This window comes from Argentina silus, assembly GCF_951799395.1.
Source record: "Argentina silus genome assembly, chromosome: 8".
Classification (NCBI taxonomy): Eukaryota; Metazoa; Chordata; class Actinopteri; order Argentiniformes; family Argentinidae; genus Argentina; species Argentina silus.
Window position 1 is genome coordinate 1,067,948 of NC_139662.1, and position 13,051 is coordinate 1,080,998.

At 43.8% G+C, this 13,051-nt stretch overlaps 1 protein-coding gene across 2 annotated transcripts in view; it reads left to right on the plus strand.

The window, feature by feature from the left end:
- Nucleotides 1–10,995, plus strand: part of prkcz (protein kinase C, zeta) — a 76,147-nt gene extending 65,152 nt beyond the window's left edge. Inside the window, exons 14-16 of one of the 2 annotated variants that reach the window (XR_014554351.1) lie at nucleotides 2,110–2,225; nucleotides 8,589–8,769; nucleotides 9,499–10,995. Coding sequence is in view for 1 of the 2 variants with exons in the window: in XM_083675051.1 (XP_083531177.1) it covers nucleotides 2,110–2,225; nucleotides 8,589–8,676 (204 nt within the window). In the remaining variant the exon portion in view is untranslated. Of the gene's footprint in view, nucleotides 1–2,109; nucleotides 2,226–8,588; nucleotides 9,063–9,498 lie in introns of those variants that run through there. The other variant, XM_083675051.1, reaches the window with a different exon arrangement.
- The last annotated feature ends 2,056 nt before the right edge of the window (nucleotides 10,996–13,051 follow it).

Consider the following 13,051-nt stretch of genomic DNA (forward strand, 5'->3'; position numbering starts at 1 on the left):
CATGTTCACAACAGGAATACAGGGGGTTTGCCATGTTGCTTTCCTGAAACAAGCCAGGAGTGATTGCTATCCTCTGGATAGTCACTTCTGTTCTGGTCTTTTTTAATGAACTGCGAGAGTGTGTGTACTGTATGTGTGCACATTACTGTGTACACAACTTAGTGTGTGTGTGTGTGTGTGTGTGTGTGTACTGTGTACTGTGTGTGTGTGTGTGTGTGTGTGTGTGTGTGTGTGTCTGTGTGTGTGTGTGTGTGTGTGTGTGTGTGTGTGTGTGTGTATGCATATGTGTGCTCCTCATTAGCCCCCTGCTGTAGATTGGCTATAATTAGCCTCCCGCCGCATCAGCAGCTGCGCTTTCGCCCTCGCTGCCGTGGCAATGAACCACGTCATCCCCTTACCCCTCTGGAGTCATCCCTGCCTCTGTATAACACACACACTCACACACACCCTTCTTCTTCTCTCTCACACACTCAAACACACACACACACACACACACACACACACACACAGTACACACACACACACACACACACACACACATACACACACACACACTATCTCCCTTCTTCCTCTCTCTCACACACTCAAACACACACACACACACACACACACACACACTCTCACACACACACACACACACTCACACACTCACACACTCTCTCCCTCTTTCCTCTCTCACACACACACACACACACACACACACATACACACACTCCCTCCCTCCCTCCCTCCTTCTTCTCTCTTACACACTCAAACACACACACACACACACACACACACACACACACACACACACACACACACACACACACACACACACACACACACACACACACGCCACAGAGAAGAGAGTCCATCAATGATGGAGAGCCCATCATTCGTTCCTCCTGCATAGCCTTGGCTCCGCTCTTTCATGTCCCCTCAAGCCCCGGGGCCACTCCCCCCCCCCCCCCCCCCTCTCTCTCCGTCTCTCTCTCTCTCTCTCTCTCTCTCTGTCTCGGAGCGTAGGAGAGAGCAGCAGCAGCAGCAAGGCCAAGGCCTTGGCCTGTCCTCAATGTGCTTCATTACCACCACAGAGGGTTCACAGCCACAGCCACAACATCAGAGAGGGACGAGGGACGAGGGGGAGGGATGCAGGGAGGAAAAAGTGAGAGAGAGAGAGAGTGACATTGAGAGACAGACTGAGAGAAATAAAGAGAAATAAAGAGGAAAAGACAGAAAGAGTCAGAAAGAGAAAGAGAGACAGAGAGAGTGTGCGATGTTCTGTGCTGTCAGAAGCTCTTCCCACGTGTGGTAATGATCCATCGCAGGTGGCTGAAAGCCAGTAAGGAAATCAAGAGCCCAGACAATCTCTCTCTCTCTCTCTCTCTCAAACACACACACGCATACACACACACTCACACACACACACACACACACACACACACCTCGCACACTGTAATTGAAAAACCAGTGTGGCCACTTTCACTGTATTCTAATTTCAGTTATTATTATTATTATTATTATTATTATTATTATTATTACGTTTTCTTTCTTTTTCTTTTCTTTCTTTTTTTACCTAAATCCATAGGGTTACAACATTCATCTTTTCATAAGGGAAAGGCCAAAAAATGTGTTTTTTGACTTTAACATGACAGTGAACGAAAGTGAAACCATGGAAACAAACCATACACTAACCTTCACCACACACGGCCTGGTGAATCACCCAGCAACAACACCCTCACTGCTATCACTCTCTGCCATCCTCTCTCTCTCTCTCTCTCTCTCTCTCTCTCTCTCTCTCTCTTTCAATTTTTTCCTCTCCCGCAGCAATGTGACAAACTATACCCACTCCTTTATCATATAAGTTTCTCTTACTCAAGTCACACACACGTGGATAAAACCTGAATTGGCTTAATGATGAATTCTACTTGTCCCCAAGTTGTACATGAAATGGGACTGAGATCCTCATATAAGCAAGTCTCTACCTCCCTTGTGCACACTTGTAAGATATCTTATTTTTTCTCTTTCTGTTAACTCCTGTTTGTAGTTATATGTGCATATAAACTTAACAAAGATACTAAAGGTGTGTAGTGAAACATGTTGTTGTGGTCTGCTTGTCTCCCGCAGCTGGAAAAGAAACAGGTGACGCCTCCCTTCAAGCCCCAGATCACAGACGACTACGGTCTGGAGAACTTTGACACCCAGTTCACCAACGAACCAGTGCAGCTAACGCCTGATGACCAGTAAGTCACATATTCACCACAGGGCTCAGATAAGCAGGCGTTTCAGGAAGTCCATTTAAGTCCATTATCAGGGCTTGTGACGTTCTGAGAAACAGGTCACAGTTTTGTTTTTTACTATAAAATAATGACAAATGTTTCATAAATGCAGTATGAAAATGTGCAAATCTCAAATATAGCTGGTGATGTCAAAAATATACATGCAATAATGGAATCACACAACTTGTTTATACCTGCTAAAACATATATTTAACGACAGTAAATCCCAGACAATATAATTCGGACAATTTCCACTTAATGCTTTGATGCACAATGGTAACCTATCACCACTGTAGAACAAAGGCCAGTCCTTGGATCTCCTCACTTGGACAGTTAAACAGGAAGGGAGAGGTAACGACCGTGGGTCCAGGGCCAGGTGATAGGTACTCACGCCGGAAGCGTTCAAATCTTGGAAAGCTGAAGCCACACCTCTCTACTGGGGTACGGAAGTCAATTTTCCCCCGTTGACCCTCACTACAAATACCTTACCATTGGCCACTTTCCACATTTGCTTTTGTTAATTTTATGTTTCAATAAACATAAAAGTTTGGGGTGTCATTATCAAAACAGTTAGAAGTCATAAACATCAATCACCTGCATCATAGTTAAAAGACGATTGGAAAACGCATCAGAAACCCGATTGGAAACCGCACTTTTGTACCCTAGTAGAGAGCTGTGAAACGTCACGTCGTGAGTATCTATTGGTCCGACACAGGTAGCGATGAGGAGTGTGATTGGCTGAGGGAGTAGTTGACTTCTGCTGCTCCCTCTGCTGGCTCAGTGGGTCCACCTGTTCCCTCTACACTTCTAGAACAGTGGCACACTGAAGGAGGGTCGACTGGTTGTTTGAGTTAGACAGGAGTGTCATGCTTCTCTCCAGCTGTGTTTAGGGAGAGTACATTGAGGAGGTGGTACTCCTCTGAGGTGGTCATTGACAAGGTAGGTCAGAGGGACTGACCGTGGCGTCAGTGTGGTGGATCCGGCCAATCAAAGGACTGTGAAAACAAATGATAGTGGGTCTGATGACTGGGAAACGAGTGCTGTGCTTGACCACCGTTCCTGAAATATGCCGGCCAAAGGCTCGTCACCACCAACCACCACTCATGTTCTCAGACACAGGTCACAATGTGTTTTTTACTTACTTTGAAGTAATAAACACAAGACAAATAGAATGAATTTCAACATTTCGACTCTACATGTCACTCATATTGAGACATCATCATCTGTCTCAACCATGTTGTTCAGAGTAATTGGTTCAATGTCGCTACATTGTTCAGCCAGGACCAGAGAGAATCATAGAAAACAAAATGGAACATCTGCAATGCGGGCTTCAGGATGAGGGCATGGTTCCATCAAACAGAAACATCACCCAAACAGTCACCATGGGGTACTTTGTTGTCTGAATTCCGAGCCACTCTTTTTTGGGAATGGCAATGGTGGGCCAATAGGGGGCACTGTTCTGCCAGGACCAGTCCAGTCCAGTCCAGTCCAGTCCAGTCCAGTCCAGTCAAGTCTAGTCTAGTCTAGTCTGTCCCTGCTGTGCCGTAAGTCACTAGAAGCCGCCAAGTCTCACTCATTTTTTTCAGAATGTGATACCATTCACCTCCTGTGAATCTGTAGCAGTAGACGAGTCATCGACTGTCTTGTTGTAACACGCGTTACGAGAACCTGTAGTTCTCTCACCCTTATTTCTGCCAATACTAGGCTAGGCTCATTATACAGAAAAAAAAAACTTTCTTTTTAATCTTTGCAAAATGCAATTGCAAAAAACAAGTTTTGCAATAACATACATGAGCACAACCAATGTTCAGCAAAACAGTTAGTCATTTCTCATTGCATTCACACAAAATGCAAATTTTTGCAAAACAGTCAACACTCTCTATATGAGACACAAACATCAAAAGAGTAAGTGTTGACAAACAAAACTGAATACTTTTCTTACAGCATAGCACAACATTGATAGTAAGCAATCCTATTCTCTGTAATAGCATAAACTATAGTACAAAGTTTTTCTGCTGAGTGAAATTCATACTGTTTTTCACCTTTGTTTTCAAAAGAAAGTTGTCCAACCTGCAATGCATATTGATGGTTATAGTTAATCTGGTTATATTTAGTGTGCCATTATGTGGATTTAACTTTTCATTGGATGACAAAGGACACTGTTTTGATGCACTGATTTGCTTTTGCGAATGTATTTTAAGTTATAGTGCATTTTGCGAAAGAAATGTGGTGTTTTGGCAAATGTGTTAACTGTTTAGGAGAACGTGTTTAATGTTTTGAAAAGTTGAATACTGTTTCAAGAAATGTGCTTAAGCAATTGAGAAACACTGTATTATGTTCTTTTTCACTTCTATGTAGGCCAAATGTTCTTCAATGTTACGCATCTTGAAAAATACTTATTTCTGAAATGGAAAAAAATGCCCAGAGTTCCTCCTCCAATGACTTCATTATACACTGTGCACTGTTTTCTTTATCCGTATGAACATGTTCTCCATGGGGGATTTGACAGAATCCTTGTTTTAGATTAACTTGGGGAAGAATCGGCTAAAAAGATTTGGCAGAGCAACAGAGAAGGCCGTGCTCAGCGAGAGTATGACAAACAAGAGACGTTCTCTGTGGCATCAGAAAATTGATTCCATGTGGCTTGCGGGTGGTGGGTGGTGCCAATAATAGATATTACTGGGCTTATGTTTGTCAACATTTTCATTGAAGTCCATCATGGACTCATTTGATGTTGAGGCGCTGTGTTTTTGGTTTGGACCAATTTAGCTTTCATTAGATTCATTTCATAAAATCTTTTCAGAGCCAATGTACTCTGGCTAGAATGCCGTACGAGTCAGAAGCCTGAAGAAACAATATGAACTAGTCACTTTATATGGCTTACAGAGCAATTTGTACAATTCTGACCATACCTGGAAAAAAATTAGAATCTCATGTAAGCTTTTCAGTAAAGACAAAAATGCTTCACCTGTTCCACCATAACAGGCATTTATGAATGGCAGAGCATAGAATTGCATATTGACTCTTGGGGATGCATAGGGATTGGGTTTGGACTAACATGGATTCTCAAAACACTAGAAGATGCCTGCATTCATAGATGGAACGTTTATGAGGGAAAATGACTTTTACGTTCAAGTTCTGTTGATTCTGTCATTACAATGCAACGAAATACCTTGGGCAGAGCAGCTCCCAACATCCACAACAACAACAATAGAATGTAATAAGGAGAGTGAGCTATTAAAAACAATTGTACAACAATTTACAACAACGGGGGGGGGGGGGGGGGGGGGGGGTATAGTCAGGTGTGTGTGTGGGGGGGGTATAGTCAGTTGAGGGGGTGGGGTGGGGGGGATATGTCCATCTCTCCCCAGAGCCAGCTCGCATAGTTCCTTCCGACTGCGATACAGACATCAAGGCCTATGCTCTACTACTGTAGCTAGTCTGGGAACACTTGTCAGAAGACAGTGTCGGCTGTGTACGCTGTTGTCACACAGTGGAGCCTACAGGATCTTACGACACGCCTTCCCAGAAGCAGACCTCTCATCTACCACACACCAACCTGCGGTGGCACCTCCCGGCTCATTAAGGGCCGGTGAAGGGCTCTGCGCTCATCTGAGGTAATTAAGGGTGGGATTGGACAACGGCTATGACAGTCTGCGGTGTATCGTCGGGGGGGAGGGGGGTGGGGGGAGGACAGGAGGTGTGTGTGTGTGTGTGTGTGTCTGTGTTGGGGGGGGGGGGGCGGAGAGTGTGGCAGCTCTGCCAGTTCAATGGGAGAGATCTTAAAAATGGCTTCAAATGCTGCGGCATCCCACGGCACTTCAAAAGGAGAGACACCCCCCCCACCACCCTTCTCTCTTATTCACTCTCTCTCTCTCTCTCTCTCTCTCTCTCTCTTTTTCTCTGTCGCTCAGGAGAGAGGGGTGACGTCGCCCACTCCTGCTGAGCGGGGGAGGAGGTGATGTAAAGCACTCTCCTCTCCCTCCCCTCTCCTCCTCCTCCTCCTCTCCCTCCCCCTCTTATGTGACGGGTTTGGCAGACGAAAAAAGAAAAGTGAGAGACAGAGGGAGAGAGGGAGGGAGAAGGAGAAAAAGGGTAAAGCCTCCTTGTTAGAGATTTACTTTGCGGCATTAAAACCCTGCTGGCTTCCTGAGGGCTCTTGCCAAGGAGCTGAGAGAGAGAGATTTAATTTGCTCCTGCTATTGCTGTGACTTCATCAGTCTTCTGAAATGGCAGGCAGGCTCTGCTAGAACTGATGGCAAGGACATGATGTCTTGTCGGTACTGTACTTGTCTAGTGACAGCAGGGCTGCTGGGGTTCTTTGTATCATTGGCTGAACCTGAAAATGTCACACTCTCTTCCTCTGTACCTGTATTGTAATCTTCAGTGATCAGGAACATTGTTTCGTGCCGATGCTCTCAGCTCCACTGCTTTGGCTTAAGACACCTCATCTCTTTTATGTTTCAGTTCTCTTCATTTCTCTCTCTCTTCCCTCTTCTTTTATTGTTTCTCTTTCTGTCCCTTGCTCCCTTAATAATGTCTCCATCTCCAACTCTTCTCCTCTGTCTCTCGTATGTTTATGTCTCTCTCTCTCTCTCTCTCTCTCTCTCTCTCTCTCTTTCTCTCTCTCTCTCTATCTCTCTCCCGCTGTCCCCCTCTTTCACTTTCCTTCTCTCCCTCTTGCTCTCTCCTCCTCCCCGCATCTGGTAACGCTTTTTAAGCCGTTCCCTGGAAAAAAAGGCAACGTTTGCGCGAGTGAACACTTGTGTTTGTTTTGGTCGGTTCCCAAACGTTCCCTTGCTGCGTTTCCCATCTGTGGTCTTGTGCCTTTCCCTCCTTTTCTCTCTGTGTAACAGCGAGCCTGGGGTGGCTACCCTCCTACTCCCCTTGTGTTATATACAGGGAGCCTGGGGTGGCTACCCTCCTACTCCCCTTGTGTTATATACAGGGAGCCTTGGGTGGGAACCCTCCTACTCCCCTTGTGTTATATACAGGGAGCCTGGGGTGGCTACCCTCCTACTCCCCTTGTGTTATATACAGGGAGCCTTGGGTGGGAACCCTCCTACTCCCCTTGTGTTATATACAGGGAGCCTGGGGTGGCTACCCTCCTACTCCCCTTGTGTTATATACAGGGAGCCTGGGGTGGCTACCCTCCTACTCCCCTTGTGTTATATACAGGGAGCCTGGGGTGACTACCCTCCTACTCCCCTTGTGTTATATACAGAGAGCCTGGGGTGGCTATGGGGAGCCTATGGTGTTGCTATACTCAGAGTTGAATGACATGACATGACAATGAGTTTTGTCTTACAGAATACATTTCAGTAATGGTTGTTTTGAGTCTTCAACATACTCAGGAAAGCTGATGTAGTAGGTGTGTGTGTGTGTGTGTGTGTGTGTGTGTGTGTTGGGCGATCTATAGTGAGCTAGAGGTGAGGCCCCAACTCCATACGGAGACTACTGAAGTACCATTCTAGGACAACTACAACTAACTCACCCTCACCCATTACAAGCCCTTACAACAAAACCCACTCCAGACCCAGTGTGTGCTACACAATGTCCCAAGGAGGAAAGCCTCTCTCTCTCTCTCCCCCCCCCTCCAGGAGAGTGCGGTTAGAGCCCTCTTCACTGCGGCCAGATGAGGAGCAGCTTGTTGCTGTTGGAGAAGCAGCAGCAGAGACAGAGACAGCCGGGAACATTTGTGTTTACACCGCGCCACTTCAAATCCCGCTCACACGGTTGTGCTTCATTTCCAGATGATTAGCGCTTTGTTAATGGCACTGGGCTGCAGTTGGAATGGTCTGATTACGGCAAAAACATCATGCTCTTTATTCAAAGGAAGTTGTGTTTTTTTTTTTCAAGGTTTAATGATCGATTTTGAAACAAATGTGTGCGTTTGGCTGCTGTGGCAGTGAGCCTGTAAGTTTAGAACGTTGCTGGATTGAAATGTTGAACCGTCAAGGTTGGGGTCGGTTGAATTTCAATTCAGTCAATTCAGGATGTCAATTGAATTGACAATTATGGGATTGCGAATGGAGAATGTATTTTCCATGTTGTCTCAATAAACTGAAAATGAGAAGCTTTTTATCAAACGTTTGTCAATTCAAATCACATTGAAATCGAATTGAGCCCGATTCTGGTACCAGTTAGGGTCATGCTTAATGCCCTATAACATCAGGGACGGACTGGAGGATGTAAACAGTGTTTACTGAGCCTTTGTTATGGTTTTACCTTTCTTTTTTTACTAGTAGTGGTAGCTAGCATTTTTTATTCACTTGGTGTTCCATGACTGTCCCATATCTCTCTCCCTTTCTCTCTCTCCTCTCGTAGGGACGTCATCAAAAGAATAGACCAGTCGGAGTTTGAGGGATTCGAATACATCAACCCCCTGCTGCTATCCACGGAAGAGTCTGTATGAGGGAGAGAGGAACCTCCTTCTCCTCCTTCACAACAACTTGCTCTGCCGAAGAGTGGGATGGAGAAGGGACACAAGAGAGGACAAACTCCTGGGGTATGTCCAAGGACAAGGCTGAGGACACAAGTGCAAGACTTCTTTTTTTTTATTTTTTTTATTATGTCGTGGATCCCATAATGCATTGCATTATTTTTGTCAGGGGACAAAACTCTTCTATGGAGATAAACAACAAAAAAGAGACACTTGACCACAGGAACATTCCCCAAACTTGTTGATTGTCTTCCTGGTTTATTGGCTTCCCTTTTTTTTTTTTTTTTTTAAAGCTCTCATCTGTGTGTGTCAGCACGACTGGCTCTGTCATTGGAACAGAAAGCTACTTCATTGTGCCTGCCATGGTAAAAAGATTTTACAGTACCCCCCCCCCCCCCCCCCCCCCCTTCGCATCCCTGGATGAATATGACAGTTCTAACTCAGAGCTTGAATTTATGTGCACTTTTTTTTAGTTAATTGCTTTTTTTTTTTTTTTTTATCTTGTAGGAGGCTCCGCTTCAAACAAAACAAGAATGTACAATGAAGGAAAAAAAAATGATACAAGTTATTATTGTGTATTATAATGTAGGTAGCCAATCCAAATTGATGATGCCTTTTTATCGATGCAAAGTTGGGCACTTATTCTTCATGACCATGGACGTTTTGTTTGTTATCCACAGCAGTTGGTTTTTATGAACAAAAAAAAAAAACTGGGAGACAAAACTTTTTAATTTAAGAAGTGCCTCAAAGATCAGATATTCACCATGTTTCTTATTGCACTTATCTCTTGTTCAGATGCCCTTCTCCTTGGTGGTGAGTGGCTGGTCAGTTACTGGTCAGACAGGCGGTTGAAGACCATTGGAACACAACCGCTCATAAAGACTTCTTGTCGTCAATAGTTCAATCATTGAGATGGTATTTATGGACATTTATGGAGCACAGAAGCCAGCCACGGTCCTGATGAAAACATGGTTAATCTTACCATTTGAATTGAAATACAGTATAAAGCTACATTACCCCACTATTACTTTCTATTTTATTGAATAATTTATTGTTTGCATACACTGATGCACAATTTTACAACCATGTTTGCCGCCAGTGGACTGGCAGCTGATTTGGACTTGGAATGGACGGTACACTGATTCTAATTGTGAATGACTGGCAATATTCCAGTACGTAAGTCCTTAGAAAGATGCACATCCTGTGGTCAGTGAATGGACAGAAGATTTGCTCTGTCCACTGAGGGTTGAAACCAGCCAAATGAACGTTTTAACACCCAATTGTGTAACCCACACAGGCAATACACCGACACGCAGTGACACACACACACCCATGCACAAGTCAAATGTGGATACCTACATACATATCTATGGGAATAAATGTTTCAGGAAAGTCCAATTTCATCCATATTAGACGCTTCAAGTGCACAAAGTAAAGATCATTTTCTCATATCGAATTAGGTAAGCCATAGTAACTCAACAAACGGATCTAATGAAATCCACAATGCATGCACATCCATCAATGAATAATTCAACAGTCAGTGCAAAGATAAGATCCCCCCCTTAACAGAAATAACAGTTTGCCTCTTATTAAGTCCCGATTGGAAAATGAGCTTCTTAGATTATAACTTTCATGTCGTTCAGAAAAAACAAAGGCCTCTTGGATGTGAATTACTTGATGAAATCTGACCCACATGAATTTGATAACAGGGTAATAGGATTAATTAGATAGTCCCAAGTCAAAGGGTCTCAATTAGCTAGAAGGCCAATAAGGCTGAGGAGGAGAGAAGGATGGATAGGGAAGATAGAGAGAGAGAAAGGAGAGAGAGAGAGAGGGGAGCGATAACGAAGTCGCAGCATGGTCGCTCATTAGTTGCGTCCACAAGAGCACACACACCAACACACACATTTCACACTTTTCATGGCGAATAATGAATCTCTTCATCATTAGGGGGAGTTGCCACTTTCTCAAAGCCATTTCACTCACTATCATATTACTGTCATCATTTTTGTTTTATTTCTAAACTGTATTATTTGAACTCGAGTAAACACATTCATGTGACATTGTTTCTTGAGGGACCAACAGATGAACCGAGCCCTTGAAATCGTATGTAAAGCTACAGCAATGGCCATTACAAACCTTGAGGAAAGAGAACCCATGTAAAGTGAAATCAACTTAGTCCATGATTTTGTGTTCTAACATATTTGCTGGTTGGATGATGTGCTTAATTCTGCTTTAACGCATCTCTGTAAATATCTGTAATTATTAAAAATGAAACTGGTTTTCCGTGAACTGATCCTGTTTTTTGCATAGTGAAGCAGGAAATCTTTGGACACTAAAAATGTGTATGCAGTTTCCACTTGGGAGTCAACATCCTACATTTTTGTGTTGAATTCCTAAATTTTTAAAATGTACATGAATAATTCATCAATAACTATTGCCAAATACTGAAATACAACCAATTTCCTTGGGTTCAGTCCACAGTACAGTGTTAAATGTTCTATGAGAGTGTTACTAGGGAAAGCAATTTCTATCTCCAGAAATTGTGGAGTGTGCAAGGGGAAGACATGGTGTTTGGGTCTTATACAGTAGGGTCAGTCTTAGACATGCTAAACATGTTAAACAAGAAAACATGTTTACATGCAAATCCCTTGAGCACTCTTTCTGCTGATTACCAGTTGCAAAATGCAACCATTAAAGGTGGAAAAGCAAAACGTGTACAAAAATGTACACAAAGTACATACTTCAAACTCTTGTAGTTCGTAATGAGCAATTAAAGGCGGTCAGTGTGCCTTTCGGCAATATGATGCAATATGTTTTAAATTATTTCTCATGGACTGAGACATTAACAAAACCTAGCTAAACATCCTTGGTTACATACAATTTAATACAGAATTGATCAAAGACAGACAACATATAGGGCTACTATTTTCAACCAGCTCAAAACGCAGTCCAAACACAGGCGGTTTGGCGATTTGTGTAAGCGATAACAGGTGAAATGGGTGGAGTAGTGGTAAAAGAGGCATGTTCACCACAATGAGCAGGTCCAGCACCATCAGTTTAACATAGCACTCATATTTCAGACACCCCCCCCCCCCCGCCAGCGACAGCGTTTGTGCTAAGACTGGTGCATGATTTGGGCGGTAATGAAACACCCAAAGGACAAGACTGGCGGTTCATTCCATTTAGACCCCTTGTCTCGTCCCCTTCAGTGTCCACCCAAACGTCCAGACAGTAGAAAGCAATAAGTTCCTTTTACTGGAGGACTGGGTGGAGCAAAGCCATCACCATTTTGTTCACACCAATCCAGTCCTTCCAGATAATATCAGTGGTGGTTTTATGGTGGTACCAGTGATGGTATCAATGGTGGTATTACATTTACATTACATTTATGGCATTTAGCAGACGCCTTTATCCAAAGTGACTTACAACAAACACATTTGAGTGAATCAATCAATATCCAGTGGTATCAACGGTGGTACCAGTGAAGGGGTAAACTAGGGAGTGGAGATGGAAGCAGGACCCTGAGTGAGAAGGCCAGCTCCTTGGATCACCACGTCATGTCAACGTTCATCTCAGACAGACACTGGGCCAGGTGACTGTCACACTCCATCTGGGTGAACCTGGGAGAGAGGGACCAGAGAGAAACACACACCATTAGAAGACTACAGTCAACCAGCAGACAAACACAGAGGCTGTTTACTCTGGGAATACTCTAACTGTGGTGGCCATGGATTAAAGGAAAAAAGCATTGAGGCTTGTATGCACAAATTAATTATATTTATGTCTGGTAAACCGATGGGAAATATACTTGAAAATTATTTTGGACTGAAGTACCTCCTTTAACTTGGAAATGTTTGCACCATCAACGTTTCCGTTGCATTGAGTACTATGGGTTGAAATGATGCTCACTGTCCTGGGTTAAGGTTAGTGTCCCACCACCATGTGGCTGCACTGAAACCAAATCTACATTTTGGTGTCATTTTGGTATTAGCTAAACTAGAGTCTTTTGAGTGGCTGGCAGGTTTGAGAAAAATGTTTTCTCTCTTTTCTTCAGTAGACTTGACAACTCAGCTGTGCAGACTGCTACCTCTCTCCTGCTGAGTCCCTCTCAAACACTGGGCCTCATGTATTTTTCACTCATTTTACTTGCCCTGTTTTAAAGACCCGCTGAGATTTACTCTCTCTCTTCTTGTCTATCTTCCTCTCCCTGTCTGTCTCTCCGTCTCTCTCTCTCTCTCTCCTCAGACTTAATGAAACCTTGTACTTTCCTAGGTTTTTTTCACAGCCTTTGCATTTCGAGTGGCTGGCAGGTTGGAGGCTTTTTTTTTTCTTTTTCTCTTTTCTT